At 48.7% G+C, this 24,740-nt stretch overlaps 1 protein-coding gene across 2 annotated transcripts in view; it reads left to right on the forward strand.

Moving 5' to 3' along the window:
- The window catches only part of NUP88 (nucleoporin 88), a 362,163-nt gene that overhangs the window by 183,504 nt on the left and 153,919 nt on the right, over positions 1-24,740 (forward strand). For both annotated transcript variants that reach the window (XM_078679698.1, XM_078679699.1), the window contains exon 11: positions 8,495-8,653. In XM_078679698.1, coding sequence (XP_078535824.1) covers positions 8,495-8,653 — 159 coding nt within the window. The remainder of the gene's footprint in view (positions 1-8,494; positions 8,654-24,740) is intronic.

The raw sequence follows: 24,740 nt of genomic DNA on the forward strand, positions 1-24,740 counted from the left end.
ACAGAGTCTCCCGTAGGGAGAGCGCTTCCTCTATCACCAAATTAGACACTGGGCACTGCAAGCAGGCGTTCAGGACAGGCCACAGAGTCACCTCACTCCGTTTGAGAAATGGCTGGTGACGAAACACTCACTCTCGCTTGAAAGCAGAACTTTATGACCTACTGAGGTGTGCCCCTAGGGCTGAAAATCCCCAGGCCAACTGAGGTGGGAGAAAGAATTGGAGAGGATGCTCTCCGAAAAGGAGTGGACTGACCTCAATTATAGAGCTCGCCACATGGCGCACAACGTGCCCAGCATTGAGACTGCCACAAAAATTGTCACCTACTGGTATCTGATCCCTCAGAGACTCCTCATAGGCATTCCATCCCGAGACCCCCTATGCTATGCGTATGCTATGCTGGAGAGCATACAGCTCATTGAGCACATTGACTCACCTGCTAGGAGAGTGCCCTCGACTCTTGGGATACTGGGCACAAGTACTGGATGACATAGATGCTCATTTCGATGCTCGGCTCCCCCACTTCCCTGCATACACTCTGCTAGGCCTCCCCAATGCCCTCACTTTTTCACTTAAATCGCGGAGAGGCAGACAGATAGCCCTGGCGCTGGGGGCTGCCCTCCAAAATATTTTAACTTACTGGGGAGCAGATGCCACTCCTACTCATCTGTGATGGCTCCATCGGTTATGGTGCACACTCGGGTTGGAGAAGGTTTCTCTTATTCTCTCCAATCAAGGAGCCTCGTTCCAGAACCTCGGGAAACCTTTTATATCACTTTTAACCTCAGAATTCAAAGAACTCAGATTTCCCAGATACCTGTGACTACTACGATTAACGGAACCCCCCCACAGTCAGCACCATGAGGAGAAGCCGAACCCAAGCAGGCACATAATCTATGTAGTGGGATTCATATTAGGACCGGTCTGGGGGAGGATCCCTTTGTGTTATTCCTTTTCCGTAGCTTTGTGGGGAAGCAGAAGGGGCTGTTGGTCGGTGTATTGTTATCTTTTACCTACAAGCCATCCCACGTCGTTGGGGAAATCAGAGGTAATTAAGTGCACTTAAAGTATTGTTATTATGTTTGATAATCATGCTGAAATCATTAAAGAATTGTAAACCTAAAAATGTAAACTTCCTAGCATTTGTTGCTCGAATTTGAATTTACCTTGAAAAAACAAAGACAGGAGGCAGTTGGCAAAACAGGAACAGTTGGTTTAGTTGAACTCTTCGGCCAGGAGTACAACCCACAGAAACGGGTCTGAGGACTGTCTCAACGTATAAACAATTTCGGTGGGCATATATATAGTTTTGGGTACAATAAAAGTACATCCGGCGTTCCTTGTTTGGTGAAAGAATGTGGGCCTGGTCTGTGTAGTCCTAAATAAAAGGTCTTTGATAACAAATTCAGGTGGCTTGACCTTGCGTGGACACAATATGGGCCAGTGGGTAGTGTGTCCAGATGAACAGCAACAGGGGCGTGTGATCGCTTCGTATACTGTGTGTGCTGTGTCCTGATTGTCTATGTGTTCCTAACTCCTTGTGGCATCTAACCTTATGGTGTGTGGGAATGCGTACACCCCTCTGGTAATGTGTACTTTATTGGGGCTAATTTCCATAGACCATTGTGGTGGTGTTGCGCTTATCTGGGGGAAGGACCCGAGTTTCCTGTTCGTGCATTTCTGTGCCAGCTGCGTGCCACCCCACCTGTGACATGTCAATCGGTTACCATGGGCTAAGGTTGCAGAGCCAGCCTGATCACGTATTTCTGAGTCGTGTTGATGGAGAGTTTGTGAAGGGCACATAATAGTGATGTGACTTTGGCCGTGTATGTGAGTGTATCATTATAAGCATTGGTATAGAATTTATCAGTCTCAACAAATTCTATCGCGGGAGATAGTTCCAGCCAAAAAGTGGGGTAGCATTTGTATTGGGTGAAGTTTGGAAACCTTGGATGGTAGGTGTGTTGATCTCTGCAGATTCCAGAACTTTCCCCCACAGAAATGTGACGAAAAGTATATTTTTAGCTTGAGTTTGATGTTTGCAGGATATTGTTGGTAAGAAGACGGAGTAGGAACCACATAAGTCATGCTACCCTGGATTTGCTGGATTTATAGTGTTCATAAATGCATGGGTTTAATAGGTTTCTCTAGGTGGCGTTTGAGCCCGGTTCCAAATGCTGCTGCTATCAATTGTCATGGGGAAAACGTGATGTCTCCATGTTGCGTTAGGGGCCTGTTGTGTCAAGGGAGGCATGCCAATCCGCACAAAATGAGAACTGCTTTTATCAGAAGTGTAGGAACACTTGGTGTAATTTGTGGATCCCTGCAGATTCCAGAACTTATCTCACAGAAATAGGAGGAATATGTCTATTTTTTAGCTAGAGTTTGAGGTTTGCAGGGTATTCTAGCTAAGAAACTGTTCTGGGATCCACATTAATTGCACCCCCCTGCACTCTCCTGGGTGTCAAGTTTTCACAAATGTCTAGATTTTGTAGTTTAAAGGGGTGCTTGCCAAACCTGAGCCCAAAAATCTAAGCTACCCATTGCCAAAATGGGTACATTTTCATGGTGAAAATTTGATGTCTCCATGTTACGTTTTGACGCCTGATCGTGAAGCGGGTGATAGGCTTAGCCACACAAGAAGGATACAGTTTTTATCGAGAGAAGTGTGGGAACATTGGGTGGTAGGAATTTTGTGGATTCATGCAGGTTCTGTAACTTTCCCTCAAGGAAATATGAGGAAAATTTATGATTTTAGCCGAGGTTTGCAGGACATTCTGGTTTACAAAACACTGTGGGATCAACACAAGTAACACCATCGTGGATTCTCCTGAGTGTCCAATATTGAGAAAGGTCTAGATTCAGTAGGTTTCCTCCAGCTGAAATAATGCACCTACCCTCATCGTCAAAATGTGTCAACTCACCACAAAACGTTGATATTTTCATGTTACTTTTTCTTCACAGGCGAAAGACCCAGCCAGTCAAGTGGGATGCTATTTATATCAGCAGAAGTGTGGGAATACAGAATAATAGAACATATGTTATTTTCATTTGAATTTCTCTCTAATTTTGGCTTCTAAATGTAAGCCAGTGTACAAGAAAGGACATATTTAGCAAAATGCCCTCTAAATCAGATTTTATCATTAGTGTTCTGAACAAATGGCCACTTGCTGAATTTGGAATTTTGTCTACTTCTAAGGAATATGTAGAATTCAGGGTTCATCAGTGAGTTTTCACCTACGTGCTGCAAAAACAGGAAGTAGCTGGAAACCTCAAAAATAAGAAAAGTTGAGTACCACTTAGAAACATTCAAAAATCTTGATACAACTCCGCTTGTTCCTGAAAACTGAGAGCATACTATTATAAGCACAGCATACCTTTTGTTAATGCCCCTTTTTCTTTCTTGTACAGTACTTTTTCCCATTTTTCAAACGTACCCTTTTGACCCCATCCAAAAAACTATATTCTGGTTATTTTCTGGGTTTCCTCCAAGGGGATTCACAAACCCTATGTTCCTTTAGAATTCCCATACTGTGGGCAAAACATGGGTACACATTTGTCCTGTGTTTCTTTTTTTTTTTTTGTTCAATATATTTATTAATTTAAGAAGAAATATAAATAATTAAAATACCATAAAAAGCAATACACCGACAAAGAGCATTACATAATAAATAAGTAGATACGTAAGCAAACATCAGTATAAATAATGTCCTATATTACCCCTACATGTCAATTAATATGTTGTAAAAAACCGTAGAGGAACAATACGAGAAAGTCAGTTGTATCACTTGGATGAGTAATTAGCAAGAGAAAGGAAGGAAGAAAGAAAGAGGGGAAAAAAGCGAGGAAGAGAATAGTAAAGAAGAGAAAGAGACAGAGACCCCTGTTACAATAGGGAGGGAAAAATTAAGGAGAAGACTCAAAGGGATATTGCTCCACTATGCCTTGTGAAGCTAAGTCCACATATCTATCCAAAGATCTCCATACCCCACTAGAAATAAAGGGTGAAAAATGTTTCTCCTCCACAGAAGTATGAGCCCCACGTAGAAAAGATACCCAAGCCCACCATGTATAAAAAGGATATGGACCCAAATGATTTCCATTCTGTTAGGATAATCTTAACCGCAATTGTCAACAAGAAGTGTAGTAACTGCATATCTAAAGGATCCAACGGCAATGGAGATGTTGTAGCCCATGGGCCTTGTCCTGGGTTCCTTTTTGTTGGACTTGGCCCTTTTCACAGAATTTTTTTCGCTTTTTGCTTCCCCTAATTCTGGAAGTCCCCCCTTTATAATGTAATTGTATAGGCCATGTGAGGTTAAAATGCCCTGGGTAATGTTAAAATCAATGCTGGGTGCAGGTGCCCTCTACCCTCAACATGGCTGCCATAGGCCCCTGCTACTGCAGTGTGGTCTTGTTAAGGTGCATTCTAGTTGCCAGGAGCTGGCAGGGACTCCAAACATTGTTGCCATTCCAGCCTGCCTTGCCTGCCCACAGTTAGAGTAGGGAAGCTCCTGGCACCTTCTAGAATAAGGGCGGAGCTTAGTTTTGCTGCCTTAGAGGGTGGTCACCTGACCTGGGCCTATATAAGGAAAGGGAGGGAAACTTTCCAGTCAGTTGGGGCATCACTGACCTGGGGAACCCACGCAGGAGATTTAGGCGGTAGGGCCCAGTCAGGGACTTATGCCACTGAGAGTGACAGGGCTTAGGTGCTGCCTCTTAAGTTGAGTGAGGTACCCTGAACTACCCACTGATCTGGCCCGGCGAGAGGGGAACCCAGGGACCATCTACAGTGACCTGCAGAGGAAGCCTGCCTGCAGCCCCCAACTCAACCCCCCCCCTTCAAGTAACAAGAAACAAGGAACTGATATTTACAAGGGCGCAAAAACCATCAAGCGCCAAGAAAAAGAAGACCTTCAAATTACCACAGGGCTGCTGGGGAGTCAACCAGGTATTGGCCTGCGCTGTCCTGCCTAGTTCCCCTTGACTAAACTACCTGTCCTGCATAAACTGCTTAAACTGCCTTTTGGCTAAGCGCTCTCTTTCCTTAGCGCTAGCCCCCTGAACTGCCTAATTTACTTCAGCTTGCTGAACTGGACAAAGCGCTGTGCCCCCTTGAGAAGCGCTTATGTTCTGCAGACTATTGGGCCCTGAAGCGCTATACTCTTGAAGCGCCACGAAGTCCCTGTGTGGAGCGCTTTTGCCCCGTTGAGCTCTGTGCCCCCCAAAGCGCTGTGGTGCCTGAAGCCCCCCAGCCGAGGCGCTGCAGAAGTACTCGCCGCCGCCGCCCAGGGCTGCCTGCTGTGCCCTGAAGAGCGCCGATCTTGCCGACAACTGCCCCCGGGGCCGAGAGAGGGCCGCCGCCGTGTGCTGTGGGCTGCGCTCGGCCTGGAGGAGTGTGGGAGAGGCGCCATCATCCGTTGAACCGCGGGAGGGCCTTCCCGCTATTGCCTGTCTGGTCGCGGCGGCCCCCGATGTGAGGAGAGGGCCGCCGTAATGTGGTAGAAGGCCGCGTTAGGCCCTGAGGCCAGAATACCCCCATCGCGTGACAGGGGACGCCAGCCGTGTCATAGGCCGCGCCCCGTCCATCGCCGCGCAGCCATTGGCTGCAGTTGCCGCGCCTGCCTAAGGCGCCTGCCCATTGGTTCCCGGGCCGTGAACAACATCCAGGCCCCGGGAACTGGATACCTTTTCACCGGAGGGCTCGGAGAGTCCCGAGAGCCCTCCGCAAGCTGCCGCTTTGCCCCCGACTGGTCCGGAGGCTGGAGGAGCCTGAGTACGACCCGGGACTGGTCCTCTGAGCAGCGCGGACCTCACGAGAGGGCTCCAGGAGGGGCCGGAGCCCTCCCCCAGACCCTCGAGCCTACGCAAGGATCCGAGAAGCCGAAGGGAAAAAGGTAAACACTGGGGAGGTGGGCGGAAGGCCGGAGAAGGCCCCGAGTTCGCCCCTCCCCGGGAGTAAGTTGAAGTTCGGCCCTGCTGGCCCTGTGAGATTGGGAAAACTGTTGTTGGGCCCCGTTGGCCCTAACTAGCCCCCAGAGAGACCGTCCCCCCCCCACCCCGAACGGGACTAAGACTCCGGAAGGCTCCTGGGGCTGGATTAAGTTAACCCCTGCCTGGGGTAAGGTTCCAGGCTTAATTAGGCCTCCACGTGTTTGATCTGCTTGAAAGAACAGTTGGCTAAATGCCTGTGGGGCTATAATAAAATGGGTGTTCCCATTTAATGGCACGTTTATTTCTGATTCCATGAAATGCTCATCTACCCTAGGCCATGGTTATTTTTGCCTTGAAGAGATGCTCTGCCAAATGGTTAATGAAATGTCCTCTGGTCTAATGAAATGATTGCCTGCATATGGAGATAGGTGTTCCTGATGAAAGGTTTTACTGCTGCACAGAATGAGTTATTGCAGCTGGGATTAATGCTTTGCTCTTGTTTAAGGTTATGCTGATTTCTGACGTAAGGAAACGTTTATTGGGGGGTGAAGGGCTCATTGCTTATTTAATTCAATGGTTTATGAGTACCTACCATTAACTAACGAAATGTCTACTTCTGCTAATTGAATGTTTTACCTTTAATGAAAAGGTTTACTCCTACTTAGTCCCACATTTCCTGAAAGCCTACCGTTACCTACTGGAATGTTTACTGCTGTGTAGGGAAACGCTATTTTCTTTCCTGACAGGGTTATTGCGATATGCTGTGGTGATTAAAGAATCCCACCCTTTACTCCTGCAGGCAAACGATTATTAAGAGGTGCTGCATTGATGATGAAATGGTCATGTTTACCTTATGGGGTGTTCCCTCTGATTGACGACATGTTTTACTTTCTAATGACCTATTTACTCCTGATTAGGAAATGTTTGGGTTTTGCCTAATGAAATGTGGGCCTTACCTAATGTGATGTTGCCTGACCTCTAAGGTCTAGGGTATTCCTGAGTTCATTCTGCATGAAATGTTTTACTCCTGGTACAGGAAAAGAGGTATTCCAACCTAATGTTGTGGCTAACGAAATGTTTTCCCTTAATGAAACGTTGATTCTTGATGCCTAGTGTATCTATGCTCCTTTTACCTTAGGCACTGCTTGTTCCTGCCTGCTGAAATTCCCCACATATGGTAAAGAAAATGGTTATTTAGGATTAATGAAACGTTATTATTCCTGCCTGATTTCTAGTGAAATGTTGATTCCTACTTAAGGAACTGTTTATTCATGGGTTACCTGGCTAATGAAGTTTTTCCTGCTGCTGATAAAATGCTTTACATCTCATGCAAGGTTTTATCCTCATTAAATGCACTGTTTATCCCTGCTAGGGAGTTTTAGGTAATGTTCACCCTTGTTGGGTGAGAGGTTAATTGCGTACCTATTGAACAGGTCACTTACCTGAAGACCTGTGGACACTTGCTACAGGATTTGCTCATCCTTGCCTGATGAGCTGGTTGACATGCTAATTCTTTCATGAAAAGGTTTATTGTTAACTAATGAAATGCTAATTCTCTAATGAAATGTTATTGCAACATGTTAAATTGGATATTGAACTGCTCCCTTTTCTCCCCTCCTATGAAGTAAAGTAAAGTCCACATTTGTAAAGCGCACAATCACCCGTAAGGGTCTCTAGGCGCTGGGGGGCCGTCGGAAAGATTAAGCGAGCTATTGCCCAGAGTCACATGGTGCTGGGCTAACCTGCCGCCGGAGCCGGGGATCGAACCGTGGTCCCCAGATTCCAGCGTCAGTCGCCCTGGCCGCGGCGCCACACCTCTTCCCTTATGAAATGCTGTGATGACTAATTGATACTGTGATTTTCCACTCCTGAACCTTAATCTTATATAAAAGTTATTTGATTTTTAATCAAACACACTGGAGTGGCGTCAGTCATTGCGAGCCTTTTATTGTCTCAGTGGGTGTGTGCTGTGTAGTCACTTAACACCTAAGCTTTCGGGTGCCTACCTGCTCGTGCCAGGCTACCCCCGGGGAACTGGCGACCCCAGTTCCTACACTTTTGAGGTGAAAAAAGTTATGAAGGCATAATTAAATGCTAAGTACTCCATAAACTACAAAAATGGCTCCGCACTGAGACGGAAAGAACATGCATCTAGAAACTGCCCAGGCAGCAGAATTTGCAGTCTTGTCAAAAAAGTCTACTTTTCCAAATGGTAGTTGAAATTCCACAGCTTGACTCAATATGCCAGGAATGTTTAATGCTGTGTTTAATGCAGTGACCCATGTATTACCTGAGTAGGTGATTTATAGAAACTGGTTCCCTTGCATGTTTCAACAATTTAATGGTTCATTGCATGAAGGCTGAACAAATATGAGATCTTAGCATCTAAGCGGTCTATTCTAATCCCAAAATGTAATGTAAACTCAATATAGTCTCTGTGAAAAATTAAAGTTAGAATGTCGTTCTTAACTTTTTAACCACTTCTCTACATTTTTAATAAGAGGTCATCAAACATTTTACACCTGAATTGGCTTTCATTGCCATGTTTCATTTTGTTTGTAGAACAACGATACGCCCTGCTTCTCCTCCTTTATTGTGCTCTCAGATGGACAGTGGTGTTAAGGAAACTCCACTACGTATTCTGGCAGCGTCTCAAGACTCATTTGAAAAGCACATACGAAGCATTTTGAGTCGCAGCACAGCTAACCCTGCACTCTTAAGGTAGGTAGAGATGGGCAGTGAGAAAACTCGGAAAGTGGCACAAATTGTGATCCATGCAGTGTGTGCATTAGAAAGCAGGTATGTGTTACAGGTGTATGCTCTGTCCAAGTGCTAGGAACTTTAACTTCAGGACAAAGGGTCACATTCAGAAAGACCACTCAACCAAGCGAATAATCCAGAGATGTAGTAGCAGTGTGGTGAGGATGCCTGTCGCTGTCTGTGGAGATGCACCTAGTGGTGGTTGCACATGAATAATTATCTCACTCCTCAGAGTTACACATGACCCTCTGAGTGAGTATATCATTTTATTATCAACACTTGTGATCATTCCCATGTGTGTTACCCTACTTTTGGACCATTAATACATCGTACTCACTGACCATTGTGGATGTCCCTTCATCATTTTTAACGTGATGAGACCCCAGTACCAGGTTGAGGGTTGAAATGTCATTGACTATATAGGATAAGAAACAAACTACATTTTACAATTGTCCTATCATTTTACCATGATTTGCTGTTGGTTATAAATGTACATGGTTTGTATCACAGTCACCTATCTTTCCTTACTTTCAGTTGTGGTTTTTTTTTCCACTGGGGACACATCACACATGTCGTTAGTTTAAATATGGACACTTGACAATCCGATGATAATTTTGGATAAAAAGTTTTTCTCTTGAAATATGGAGTGTTTTGGTCGTATAAGGTATTAATTTGGGTGCATTCATTTCATGTAGTGGCATTTGCTGATTATTGAGATTAGAGATAAATGATACTAATCAGAACCACTGTTCTAGAGAATCCCTGGATTAGCATGGCACAAGAAAGAGGGTGGATACAGCTTACCCAGACTGTGTCGGTGTATTGACTGTATTACTATGGCTGGAGGATGGAGTCCCAGACACTGAAGTAAAGGAGGTTGTAGACGAGACTTCCCCCTAGAAATTCAACAAGCGCCTTGTTAACAATGGGCTGCTAAATAGCACTCTCATTTGGTGTACTTTTAAGTGTTCAAGGCAAAGATGTTTCTAGGCAGGGTCCTAGCCTTTTGTCTATTCCTAATTACAGATTCAGGAAGGCTGGTTACAGCCAGGTGCAGAAATCTTGCATTTAATTTAAATTGGGTACTCCTGCTTGGAGCCAACATCATTGCTACCTGCTGTGAGAACAATATCACAAAAAGGCAGTGTCTGCGGAAGAGCCACAAAATGACCCTTCAAAGAGAACCCAATGCAAACAGATTCTAAAACCTCAGACAGTGGGCCCACATTTCGTGTCCGAAAAATTCCAATTCTAAATCCTTCATGCCAAGGAAGGAATTGCTCCACCGAGTGCTTAAAGGACTTCTATGAGATCCAGGGTGGAATCTGCAATATAGCCAGTCTCCCAGATGTGAGCAGGTATCACCTGAAGTCTGGAGAAGCTTACGGTTTGCCTAGAAGCCTGCCTGGCTGCTGAAATCTAAATCTGGTATTGGTAAAGCGCGAACTAATCACCTCTAAGGGTCTCAAGGCGCTGAGGGCCATTGGGGAGATCAAGTAAGCTATTGCTCAGAGTCACTTGGTGCTGAACTGAGCTGCCTCCGGCACCGAGAATCGAACGGTGAGCTCTGGAGTCAGCCACCCTGGCTGTTGAGCCACACCTCTCCCTGAGCAAAGGAATTAGTATTTCCTTCCCTGCAGGAGGAGTCCATCACGTTCCTGATGTAGAAAATGACCAGATAAAGTAAGTGAATATGAGGGAGCGATTCATGAATGGAGGGGTTACCAGTTTCCTTGAGCTGGTCCCTTTTCTCCCCCCCCCCCCCTCCCTCCTCTTTGTCTTGTGCGGAGAGGGCGTACTTGGTCCAGTTTGTAGACCCATAGTAGTATGGGCCCAGGACACCAGCAGAAAACAACCATAGCTACCACATTTGGGGCCACGTAGCACCCGTCTGCTCTGTGGCCCCCTGATAGAATTCTGACATGATTCTTCAACCTGGGGGTCTATCGTGTCTTGTGAAGTCTGTTTGCTAATCTGTGAGATGGTCTTTCTGGTAGAAAACAACTCGCTATCAGTTGACTCAACCAAACAAATGCCAAATAAGAACTGTTAAGGGTTTGCACTCGCTATAAAGGCTGCGGGAAGAGCCTGTGGTGACCGGTGGATAAGTAGAAGGTTGGTTGATTCGCCGTTCTCATCAGCAGAATCGATTTGGAATGCAACGAAGCGAAGCAAAGGTGAGACTAAAGCTTATCCTTCTGAATAGCCTTACTCATACTTAAGGCCAATGTAGCTCTTTGAAAGATATCTTGTTTTATTCCACAGGTATTGAGTTTTGTTGAAACCAATACATTGCCCTCTTAGTTTTACAACTTTGATCTCATCTCTGTTCTGCTGGAGAGCTCCTGCACAATCTTGCTGTCTCAGGCCCTAAAATGTTACCTGGAGTGGACTAAAACCTTTAATGAGACTGAGCACCAACTTTGCAAACGCTAGTCGTACTTCAAGCAAGAAAACGATTGAAGCTACTATCGTTGGGTGAATAGAGTCTTGCATTTCTAAAGTTGCAACATTGGTGGAGTTCAGGTTTCTCAGGGATTACTTGCTTATTTCACCAGAGCTTTTGCTTTCCCACCAAAACAATCTATAAAAGAAGGCAAGCAAGAGGGCTTCATTTTCCATCACCCATCTGCACACGATTTGACATCCTTTCCTGCCTTCTCCCCCCTTCAGTGAACGCTTCAGGGCATCCCATTGCCCGGAAGTTTTACAACTAAGGGCAGAAACAGACAAAGGCATCTTACGTTTGGCCAGGAAGAGCCTAGGTCCTGCACCTCTGTGTAGGAAACTGCCCCTTTTTGACATAGTCATCCCCACTTTTTGCCTGGTATTTGATGCAATTTTGACACAAGTGCACTGGATTCCAGCTATCCAGGTCCAGATCTCTTTTCCTAAAACTGTACATTTGTTCCCCAATTGGCAATACCTTTAGCACCCCTGTAAGTCCCTAGTAGATAGTACACTTGGTACCTGGGGCCTGGGTACTAAACAGGATGCCTAGGGCTGCTGTATGTATTGTGCCACCCTAAAGGACCCCTCCACACACTCCTGCAAATTGCCATTGCTGGCTGCGGGACACAGTGCAGAAAAAAGTGAAGACACAACATGGCACACCTCCTGTGTGCAATGCCTGCGGACACTGCATGCAATATATATAGGTCACCCTTACAGCAGGGCTTACAACCCTAAGGAAGGGTGCATTATATTACATGTGTAGACATATCTTCATGAGCAGATATACCCCTGTGATGTCTAAGTCGATTTATGGACCTTGCAGGTAAACAGGGAAGCCATCTTAAGGATATGTACTGAACACTGGTAAATAAGAGTTCCCCAACTACATCACGGCTTCACTGAAACCAATGATGGTTGGCATCAAACATCTCTAATAATACATCCACACTGATTCCAGTGATGTATTTATTAATACATGCACCCAGAGGATACCTTAGCGGCACCCCCTGAAAACCTACTAGTCCACAAGTGTGCTGACTGACTAGTACTGTCCAGCCTGCCACCGCAGATGTGCTTCTGACCCCATAAGAAGTGAGAGACCCCATCTCAGAAATCAGGAATAGCGCCTGCTCTGGCAAAGAGACTACTAGCCGCAGATTCCTTAACGTAGAATTACCCCCAGGCGTGAGACTGGATCCGGAAAACTTTTCTGCCACAGCATCCCTGCGCGCCAGGGGGACAGCACCACATGACTCCGCGCTGACGTCGTCCGCGCTGGTGACGTCCGCGAGGATACAAGACGTGTTCCTGTTGTGCACTTCCCAAGTGGGCGACGGACCCCCACCCGATTTGCATGTGGTGCCTTGGTGAACACCACGACTTGGAGAGTTGGAACGCCTGCCAACACCTTAAGCCTAAATTGCGGTGGGAGCGCTGGATGAAGTTGCTGTTGGCGTGCTTTTCCAGGTCTGTGTCGTCCCAGCGTCCGTCCCATACCTCGGAGGCAAGGAACCGCTGGTTGCGTCTGCGGAATAGTCTTTCGCTGCTGCCCTTTGGGTGTGGCTCACCGGCTGGTTGGTCTTTCAGTATGTTTCCGAGGCCTTGTCCTCCTTCTGCGGTGGGCGCCGGCTCTCCCTGGGACAGGTGCCCCCGCCAGTTGCCTCCCTACCCGCCGTTTCCCAGCGCTGAGGAGACTAGGGCCCAAATGACAGCCTACGCTGCAGCGTTGCAGGCTTCTTTGGCCCCTCCTCCAACTCCTGTGACGCCTGCGGATCCCTTGCCTTGCGCTGGACTTCGGCTTCATGTCGTGGGAGGGTGGAGTCGTCACGGTGTAGTCCTTCAGGGCTTCCCCCGTCTGCATCTAGCGTCCCTGCCTCGCCGCAAATCCCTACGGGGCTCCCTGTGGTGTCGCAGGCGACCGCCGTGCCTTTGTCAGCGGGTTGAAATGTTATACTTGAGTCTTGCCTTAAGCCATTGAGAATTCGTGCCTCCTTCTTAGACAGATTGGTATGTTTGGGTTTATCATATTTGATATGTTCTAGATCCTTTTTAACCAGTGTCTCAAAATTATCCAAGCTCTTATTTGATAAAGACGACATGAATTTGCTTTTTGGTCGGAAGATTTCTGGTATTTTTTGTTCGCCACCTGCTTTTTCCACTGTAGAAAGAACATTTCAAACGCAATTTTCGAGTGAATTTGAACAGCGCGATCTCGGTTTCTAATGCGCTCGAGGAATATGTGGGGACAAACGAGGTTCCTTTGTTTAAAACCTGGTATTCTTCAGCAGTTAATGATCTCTGAGAAATGTTTACCACTAAGTTAAGCGTTTCAGATTGCGTTGAGGTCTTCCGCTTTCCGTTGACTTTTTTACTTTGTCCCCTCCGGGTACGCTTTCTTTTGAATGCAACATTTTGTCCAGTGGTAAGTTGGATGACTGGCCTTCCGCCAAAAAAGAAGATTTTTCAGTTGAGGTTGATGCCACTTTTCCATTAGTATTGTCTGTTTGAGATGTTATTGCAGGTGCTGGTGGTCTTTGTAACGATAAATCCTGATCCTGAACAGCACTCTCCTCTGATGATGTGTGACCTGGCCTCTTGAAAAATCTTTTTGGGGCATATGCCTCTGCCCAAGTATAGACCTCGTCCAACTTGTAGTCTATGGTATCGCAACGGAATTTGCGTATTTTCCATTCGTGGACTTCCTTGGCATGATTATCCAATCTGGTATTGATATCTTCCAACACTTTGCTCCAGTATTCTTGTTCCATATTTTCAGAGAATTCATCTTTGAGTTTTGCAATATCATGTGTGAGATCAGTGAGTATATATGACTTCTTCAATAATGAGCAAAATGAGGTCCAACGAACACTTATTGAGAATCACGTACCATCTGACCATAAATGTTTTCTTGAATTTAAAAAGCATTGGCTTAAGTGCAATTCTTAGTCCCCATGGTTTTCTTTTCTTATGATATTCAATGAGAGTGGTGGCGTGGAGACGATGGTTTACTTCTTGTCTCACAGTATACTCAAATTGTCTAAGCAGTTGAGTTGTAGTGTCTGCTGAGGAGCTGAAAGTCCGTGCTTCCTCAATCAGTGAATAAATTGATGTGGCTTCATCCGCTGTATATGCTTTTGTCTCTGCTTGATTTATGGTTAACTCTGCTATATCTTTGAAAGACGTCATCCTGAGTAAAATTTGGCGGGTGCTGGTCCACAGGTATGGGCTAAAGTGAAACTGCTTTGTGGTAGTGTAGACCGCACACCTAATCCACCTAATCATCTAATATTGAATAATTGTAAACGAGGTTGGCGAGCTGCCACGCTAGGGGATTCTGCCCAATGACCCATCTATATTTGTATTATCTAATAATAATAATAATAATAATAATCAACATTTGTATAGCGCACAATCACCCGTTAGGGTCTCTAGGCGCTGGGGGCCGTCGGGAAGATTAAGCGAGCTATTGCCCAGAGTCGCATGGTGCTGGGCTAACCTGCCGCCGGAGCCGGGGATCGAACCCTGATCCCCAGATTCCAGCGTCGGTCGCCCTGGCCGCGGCGCCACACCTCTCCCAATATAGCCACACGCCTGTTCTCCCTGCACGACTGGCTCAACGGAGGATGGTCGGATCCGGCTTACAGACTGGAACTCAGTGAATTGGGCTTGTCCAACCTCCAGTCGATGATGTATGGGGCGCCTGTCCCAACTCGCCTGCCGAAAGTGACGCGTTCGGTGTTCCTGGCCTGGCGAGCAGCGCTGCGCCACACCGGGTGGACCCCCACGCTGACAGAGTGCACACCCCTGTGGCAGGGTACCTGGCTCCGAGAAGGTCCTGGGACCTCATAGGCATTTTCCAGCTAGGTGACATTTGGGTGGGTGACCACATGCGCTCCTTCCAGGACCTCCAGGTAAGACATTCCATGCATCACTCACAGTTTTATAGATATTTGCAGCTTCGCCACACCCTTCAAGTACACTAGCGACTGGTACACAGCTCCCAGACCATATCCCTCCCGAGGCACAAATCATGCTGGCGGACCTGGGGAGAGGGGGCATCTCCCGTATTTACCGGTCGCTCATTAACAACACTCCAACATCACTTGATCCGGGCTCAATGGGAGGAATGGGTGGGTTCCTTGGAAGAGGAGGACAGGTGCGATGCCTTGTGGCCCCCAGGACAGTCACTGCTTCTGCTAGATTGCGTCTGACACCGCTTTATTTCCTGCATGCTGCCTATTTGACGCCGGCGCGCCTACATCGCGCGGGGCTCCGACCGACCCCCTCCTGTGATAGGTGCGGTCATGAGCCAGCTGACTTTTTTCACATGGTATGGACATGCCCACGCTTGGAGCGATTCTGGGGAGACATTGAGGAGCACTCACTGAGGTGTTTGGTGGATGGGAGATCCCGCACGACCCAAGACACGCACTGCTGGGCATCACAGATGGGTTGGATGGGACCAGGAACGAAAAACATTTTTACACTACGGCAATGGTAGTGGCCAAAAGAGACATAGCTTCCGCCTGGCAGTGTCCTAACCCTCCCTCCCTCCGTGAGAAAGTGGTGGGCCGGGGTGGACTGGTGTGCCACGCAATAGAAGACAATGTACATAGCCGTGGCTACCCCAAGAAATATCGTAGGGTCTGGGGGAAGTGGTTGGGGGGATTGGTCTGATCTTGATGGGGATGCTCCAATATGCATCCTTTTGAATTTGTATGTCTTTGGCCTTTGGGTTGTCCAGATTAATGCAAATAATCCTTTGTTATCATGGTATCTTGGAGCTTGGCTGGTACTTTCTGTGAAATCAATAAAAATGTGTTTATAAAAAAAAAAACAGTTAGGGCCTTGTGTTAAGTCCCCCGTCCAAACTGTTTAGAATTCAAAAAGTATACTAATAGTTAGGCCTAAAAGTCTTTTAGAATTTTTTCGAATTTCCTAATAAGGTCCCAGCTGCTTTAAAAACATGTTTGATACAGAGGGTACTAGCCAGGAAGTCAACCTGGTCCCCTACAGGAACCTTAAGTTAGGACAACCTAAGGACCTCTGTAAAGCATGTGACATTGCCATGGGACCTAAACTCATTAGGTTACAACAAAATAACTGGGCTGTTCCTAGGGAGGATTAGTGTGCAGGTCACAGGGGTGTGAAGGTGCCGTGGAGGTTCAGTGGGAACCTACCAAGGGGTATCCATTTTGTTGGATATACTGGCCTCACACACCTTTGCAGGTGTCATGCTTCATCATAGGAAATGCTCCTCGTTGGGTAGGTGGTGCAATCCCCAACGGGCAACACCTCAAAGAGGGGCTCTTTAGCGGAGATCTTTTAATCCAACTGCCTATAGGTGAAGTGCGGGTGAGGGGCCGGATATCCAGTCCCGGCGGAGAGGGGTAGGTCAACCAGTACGGACACGAGAGCATTGAACCTTAACTACAGAGGCTTCACTCCAGATGGACGACCCGCCGGGTACTGTTGTTACACATAAAACTTGACCATTAGGCAAGGAACACTGTAACACAGGTACTCCAATTCATAATCCATAATGGTTAAAATGATACTTATATAGTTCATTTTTTGTAGACTGACAATTTGCTTTGATAGGTCCTGATGAATCGCGTGTCAATGTACTTTAGCGAGAAACATGTCGACCACCTTCTACACCTTCTAGTCTAGTCTCGAGCGAGGAAACATTACTTTCCAACAAGCCCGGACTAGCTGCTGATTTTAATTGACGCAAGGGACCACCCGAATAAAGTTGTTTCTGGTACACTTTGCTTCATTTTAACTCACCACTCTGTCTACAATACCCTGGCCCCTCATCCGCACTTCACCTATAGGCAGTTGTATTAAAAGATCTCCGCTAAAGAGCCCCTCTTTGAGGTGTTGCCCGTTGGGGATTGCACTGCCTACCCAACAAGGAGCATTGCCTATGATGAAGCATGACACCTGCAAAGGTGTGTGAGGCCAGTATATCCAACAAAATGGATACCCCTTGGTAGGTTCCCACTGAACCTCCACGGCACCTCCACACCCCTGTGACCTGCACACTAATCCTCCCTAGGAACAGCCCAGTTATTTTGTTGTAACACAATTCTTCGCAGGGCATATACTGTGGCTGGACCTTCGACTCGCTTCGAGTGGTACTCTCGCCCTGTTGATCATACAGAGCTTTTCTCCCTCCTCTTGTATAGACCTAAACTCATTAGGGCATCCTCCAGGAGTTGATTGCCAAACACGAAAGAGCCCTGGTAATGACAGAAAACCTTCCGGGGCATGGAGATGTCAGTGAGGATGATGATGATTTCTTAAAACTCCCCTACTGTTTGTACCCCTACTGGAAGTACCTCCAACAGTACCCCAGAAGAAGTAGAAGATGAAGACCCTGATTTTGAGAAACAAGCTAGAAGACCACCTTGAAGCCAAAATCTTGGTCATAGAAAAAGAAATTGCTGAGATGGACCTAGGACCCAACTCTGGTGGCAGCAAGATTTTAAATAGGGAGAACAGTGAAGCTTTTGACCCTAAAATCCACAAAGGGATCGTCCCAAAATATGTAGACGGTGATATCATCAAATGGTTTACAGCCTTTGAGAGGGCTTGTAAGATGAGGAAACTCCCCCAAATATATTGGGGCCCTCTACTCTGGAAGCTGTTCTCCTGACCCTTACTGGGGCAGATGCTGAGTCCTATGACCTCCTGAAGGATACCCTGATTGATGGCTTTGCACTCACCACTGAGGAGTAGAAGATTAAGTTCAGGGAGACTCACAAAACCTCGAATCAGACTTGGGTAGATTTTGTTGACCTTTCAAGTCAAAGCACTAGGTGGCTAGTTGAAAGGTAACAACATGCAAGACTATGATGGGCTTTATAATTTAATTATGAAAGAGCATCTGGTAAGTAACTGTGTTTCTGAAAAACTGCATCAGTACTTAGTAGACCTAGGTATAATCTCTCTCCAAGAATTGGGAAAGAAGGCTGACCATTAAGTCAAGACTAGGATGTCCCAAAAGTCTCATGGAGGGGGTGAATAAAAGAAAGGGAAAGCGAGTATGCGGTATAAAGCTAAAAACAAAGAGTTCCTTAAAGGCCCCAAAAACCTTTTCATGAGGATGAACCCAGAGACAATACACAGTCCAAGAGAGGGTACCAGGGTAAACAACCTTGTATTCATTAAGGTTTATGCACACAATTTGGCTTTTGGAGGCTTATTGTGGTGGTGGGGCAGCTTGATTATACTGCAATCATCTGAAAGAAACGCGTAGTGATAGATTCCTTACCTTAGAATTACCCCCAGGCGGGGGCGTGGCTAGCAGCATGGCCGGTTAGGAAGTGTGACTGCGGAGCTCCTGGGCGACTGCCGCGTGATCCGACGTTAAAACAGACCGCTACTACCCAAACACGTCTTGAGCGGTGGCTGAATGTGTCCTGCACCTGATGTGAGGAGCGGAAAGGAGCATTGCAGTGGTGCCACCGAGGAAATTGCGGCGGAGTAACGGGATCGTGCGCTGACTGCACCAAGATGGCGGCCAGTGGTAGTCGAGGGCACCGAACGCAGTGAGTTCTGTCAGCCTACTCTTGCCATCGCCCAGCGAGGGACCCTGCGGGGGTGGAGGACGCACGCGCCTGAGGACACTCCTCGAGCGCTCCCTGGTGAAAGCGCGGTTTTCCCCCCTACAGTAGAGGAACCCGGTGACCACTCGCTGTGAGGTGACCTACACCAAGATGGCGCCCGGAGTGCCGGAGAGGAGCCGTCGGGCTTGAGAGGAGCGAGGCGGGCTGCTGACAGGCCGGCGAGGGAGCGCCCCGAGCAACGATAGCCTGAAATGGGAGCCGCTGGAGACGTGAGTGGTTGCCCCCATACCGCGCCCTGGACCTAATCCCGCACAGAAACGCGCCAGCCAATCCGGCCGCTCGGCGGTGGAGCACCTGCGGAGGTTGAGGTGAGCCCGGGCACGGGAGGTGAAGACAGGCGTCTGGCCCCCATTGCGGAGACGTCCAGCAGTGACTGACCCGTCCGCACCCAGAGTCCCACGCATTGGGGGAGGTTCCACCTACGAGGCCCCACACAACTAACAGGCCGAGGCGCTTGGAGGCATCCGGGAGGGTGCTGGAACTGCCCCCCCCCCCGTGTAATAAGGACGCAGCCACGCAACACCCGACATAGCTTGGGAACCACTGGGTGCGGAGAGGGGTGTAAGCTGGTGCCCCATTGCTGGCGGTGGCGCGGCGGGCGGACTCTGAATAATAGCGTGCCAATGCCACCACCACAGGTCTGGCAGCGGCAACTGCGCTAACATATCGATTCGACCCCGCGCTGAAGAGGGGCGCTGACCCTCGTGGGACCCGAGATACCAGCAGGGGCTTGGGGGAGAGCCACACCGTCGGGCGCAACAGGTGAATACCCGGTAACCCCCCCTGCCATCAGCAGGAAGAGAAGTGTCCAGCCAACGGACTACTGGGCCAGCGGCTCCCCGAGGAAATCATGGGGAGAGGGAATGTCCCGCCGAAAGGACCAAAACAGGGCCCGATGGACAACTATGCGGCCCCACGCCAGGCGGCGGATAGCCTCCCAACAGTCCCTAACATGGGTTCTGACACAGATCGGCTCATGGCGGCAATCCAGGCATCTCGTACAGACATACAGGAGTCCAGAGCTGCGTTGGAGGTCAAAATAGGTGAAGTGGGCTCGGAGGTGACGCTTCTGCGACAGGACTTTCGCAACCTCTCAGACAGGGTCACGGCGGCGGAAACACGAGTGGGGGAGGCTGAAGACACTATCACAACGCTACGGAAGGACATGGCGGAGCTCCAAGCATCGCATCGCCAGCTCGCTTGGAAAGTGGATGACGCCGAGAATAGAGCGCGGCGCAACAATCTACGCTTTGTGGGATTTAGGGAAGGAATTGAGAAGAACGACATGGTGTCCTTCCTGCAAGCATGGTTGCGAGACACATTCCCACTGGCACAATTTTCGCCATGTTTCATAATAGAGAGGGCGCACAGAGCACTCCTTGCGAAACCGCTGGAGGGGGCACGACCACGACCGGTGATTGCACGATTTTTGAACTTTGCAGACAGAGACCTGATACTGAAAGAGGCAAGAAAATTAGGTGAGATCCGGATAGAAAACTCGCACATCATGATCTTTCCGGACTACAGCCAAGAAGTGCAAAAGCAGAGACGATCCTTTGATTCAGTGAAGGCCAAGCTCAGAGACATGAAACTTTCGTACATGCTACTGTTCCCTGCGAAACTTAAGGTGCTATTCAATGACCGGACACTCTTCTTCACCCACCCGGAAGACGCATGGCAGTGGTTGGAAGAACGTCCAATCCTGAACAGTAGAGAGATTGCAATACGTGAGGAGCTAGACAAGTCTCGGGAGAACAGGACGCAATGGGAACTTCCGAAGCCTCGGAGACTGAAATCTAGAAGAGCTAGGAGACAAACGCCACTGACGCCATACAACAGCCGCGACATGGGAACGGCAAGGAAGGGGCGGTCGGCCTCTCCGGGAGGAGCAGCGGCACAGGATTCCAGATACGCAGTGCTACGCACCACGGCGAGATCTGAAGGTGAGGAGGAGGACACGCTCGACAGTCCCACGTCTGGTGGAGGGGAGGGAGAAGAAGACGACTGACACTCGGACCATCCGTTGGTACAAGAGATCAGGGTGCTGGAACGGGACAGATCAGAACCACACAGTGCACCGGAATTTGAATCGCAAGACTCTAAATCCTGAGGAGAGAAAACGTATGGCAAACAAGGTACCATCAGCTCAGGGACATTGCGATACTGGACTACAGACTCGTATGAGGGAAGGCGGGAGAACGTGGAGTGGCAGCCTGCTACAGGAAAGCACGCAAGTTGGCACTCCCCCCTTTATTGTGTTGTGTTTGACATGCTTGTAGGGTTGTTGGGGGTTTGTTAGGGAGGGGGTATTGGGTGGGCGACAGGCCTACTCCTTCGGAAAGCGATGCCCGTGTTAAGGGCACACCTGGAAGGGGAGGGAGGTGGGGTGGAGGGGGGGGGAAGTTCAAGTTTGTCAGGGCATAAGGAGGGTGACACTGCGATCATACACTTTGACATACCGCTGCCTACATCCGAGGCGGACAACACTGGCAGATAAGAAGCAATCTTCGCAATGGCAGATACACTAGATTCACCACAACAGGACGACAAGGGAGTTTCCATCCTAACCTGGAACGTGAATGGCTTGGGCTCTAAAATTAAACGGGGGCTGGTAACGGCTTATCTTAAGAGAATGGCACCAGACATAATTCTATTGCAAGAGACACACCTGCGGGGGAATAACTGTGCATTCATAGCGAGAGGGAGGTATGAGGTCCTGGCACATGCAGGGTACACGACGGATTCAAGGGGGGGTAGCGATACTTCTCAAAAAGTCATCCCCGTTCTGTACTACACGTACATGGAGTGACTCGCAAGGAACCTATGTGGGAGTGCAGGGGATGTGGAGGCGGCTTAGATACACCATACTCTCGGTATATGCACCACCGAAGCTCCAAACACGTACACTCACGGCAGTTACGTCCATTCTTTTAGATACAGCAGACATGATACAAATAGTGGGAGGGGATTTTAACGATGTCATGTCTGAGGAGCATGACAGAACTGGCCACAACCGCAGAAGAGGCACCCAGACAGCATTGTCCCAGCAGATGGAAACAATAGGCCTTACAGACATATGGCGCTGGCGACACCCTACAGAGACCGCATATTCATTCTACTCAGGGGCACACAAGGTCTTTTCTAGGCTGGATTATACATTTATAGCGAGGCAATACCTCACTGCAGATGACGTAGCAGAATACAAAGCGCGAGGAATCTCGGACCACTCGCCCCTGTTTGCAAAGGTGGGTGGGGTGCGGAAGGGGGGAGGAGCGAAATTGCGACTGGCGGCATGGGAGCTCCAAAAACCAGAGATTGCACGCGGCATCAGGGCAGACATTAAGGTCTATGTGGCTGAGAACGAGGGGTCGGTAGCCTCAGGGGTCACCTTCTGGGAGGCGCTGAAACCGGTCCTACGTGATAGCATACGGAGGAGATTGGGGGAGGAGCATCGGAAGCAGCTTGTGGTGGTGGCAGACCTGGAAGCTGCGATCTTAAGTTTAGAAGAGAAATATTTGCAGCTCAAAGACGCGGTAACGCTGAGACGTCTGCTAGACACCCAGAATGAATATAGAGAGGTGGTCTCTAATGAGGCGCGGACGCAATCCCTGGCGACTCTCCATCGTTTGTACGATGTCGGAGATAAATCAGGTAGACTGCTGGCATGGCTGGGGAGGAGGGAAAGACTGGCTAGGTGGGTGGAATGCATCCAGCCGGCAGAGGGAGTCATAGTGCGCACTGACGAGGGGATAGCGGAGGCTTTCGCGTCCCATTACGAACGCTTCTATGCGGCCGGAGGCCTAGGAGATGAGGCTATGGCACTGCAGTATATGGAAACGACGGAGGTGCCTGTATTATCCTTAGATGAATGCACGGTGTTGGACGCAGATATCACGGCAGACGAGATTGCGGCCGCTATAACAAAACTGAAAACAGGTAAAACACCGGGACCGAATGGGTTCCCGGCGGAATTTTTTAAACGAGCGAATGATCTTTTGACACTGCACCTTAAAGTGCTATTCACCGAAACATACCAGGGGGGGACCCTCCCGCCTGATCTCACACTAGCCACCATAGTGCCGATTTATAAGGAGGGCAAACCGAAAGAGGACTGCGCCTCATATCGTCCCATTTCTCTCCTTAACATGGAGGTGAAGATCATAGCGACCATCTTAGCACAGCGCCTACGAACAGTGATCCCAAATCTAATCCATATGGACCAGTCGGGATTCCTGCCAGACAGAGCGACTAAGCTAAACCTCAGGCGGACTCACAACTGGCTGCAGGAGGTCCGGGGGAGGAGTGAGCCACACTGGTTCCTCTCCCTAGATGCAGAAAAGGCATTCGACGCAGTGCACTGGCCCTTCCTTATGGCGGCGCTTCAGAAATTTGGCCTGGGCCCTAAGTTCCGGGGCTGGATACGCCTGCTATACACGGCTCCGAGAGCGCGAGTACGGGTAAATGGGAGACTATCTCGTGAATTCAGGATTGAAAGGGGTACGCGTCAGGGGTGCCCACTCTCGCCTCTCCTATTTACGTTAACGATCGAAATCCTGGCCGCAAAGATACGGCAGAACCCGGATATCCATGGCTTTCTTAGGGGAGACACGGATGCCGTGCAAGAAAAAATATCCCTGTATGCGGACGACGTGCTACTATACATCACCCAACCTGACATTACGGTACCGGTGTTATTTGAGGAATTGGACGGTTATGGGGCGAGAGCGGGGCACAAGATCAACTGGCATAAGTCGGTACTGTATGATCCACATGGGAAGGGGGAGTGGGGGACCTTGCCCGACACATTGGTGACATCCCCGGTAGGATTTCAGTACCTGGGCATTTACATTACACTGGATGGGGCGCTCTCATTCAATAGGAACATAGCACGGATCATGGGGGAGGCAGTGGCGGATATGACCAGATGGAAACAATTGCCGCTTACTCTTCTGGGCCGGGCGACTATGTATAAAATGATCATACTCCCAAAATTCCTCTACGTACTCCAAAATGAATACTACCCACTCCCGAGTGCTACCATACCGAAGATACATGCAGACCTGTGCTCCTTCCTGTGGTTGGGAAAGCAGCCGCGGATAGCCCTACAGACGCTCCAACGCCACCAATATAGTGGAGGGATTTCGCTACCCAATATAGAAGCATATTACTGGGCGGAGCACCTGACCCCTATAAATGACTGGATCCACGCTCCGGCGGATCACCCGACATATGCACTCGAACGGCACAAGATGTCCCCCAGAACTATACTATACTACCTCTACGGTGGGGGGCTAAGGCAGTCGTTGCTGCCGGCAACAAAACTCACACTGAGGGCCTGGTCCAAAGCCACAAAACGCATGGGATGGGAGGGCAAACCCACTAGACAGACGCCGTTATGGCACAGCCAATGGTTAGCGGAAATTTGTAAGTTAAGGGGCTTCCGAAGATGGGATGACATTGGAATTTCTACCATAGGGGACGTGATCTCCCGGGGAGAACTGAAAACATTCCAGGTGCTACAGACAGAGTATGGATTGCACCACACACAGATGTTTAAATACACACAGCTCAAACACGCATGGAAGGCCCAGAACATAGCGCTTGCAGAGCTACCGGAATACGCGCCACTGGAAGGCAGACTCCTCCAGGAGCAGATATGTAACCAGGCGGTATCCCTCACCTATAAAACCCTCACCAATAACATGCTGGGTGACTTGACCAAGTTAAGGGGCATATGGGAGGCAGAGGTGGGAGCGATGGAAGATCTGGACTGGGAGATGGTACTCATGCACCCCCGGGAAGTCGCTATCAAATCAAGGCTACGCCTCATACAGCTGAATGTGCTTCATAGAACGTACTTTGATAGAATACGGCTTCTTAAAATGGGAAAGATAAGTGACCCGGCATGCCTGCGGTGCCGCCAGCACCAGGGGGACTTCTTTCACACTATTTGGGCCTGT

This window comes from Lissotriton helveticus, chromosome 3_1 (genome assembly GCF_964261635.1).
Source record: "Lissotriton helveticus chromosome 3_1, aLisHel1.1, whole genome shotgun sequence".
Classification (NCBI taxonomy): Eukaryota; Metazoa; Chordata; class Amphibia; order Caudata; family Salamandridae; genus Lissotriton; species Lissotriton helveticus.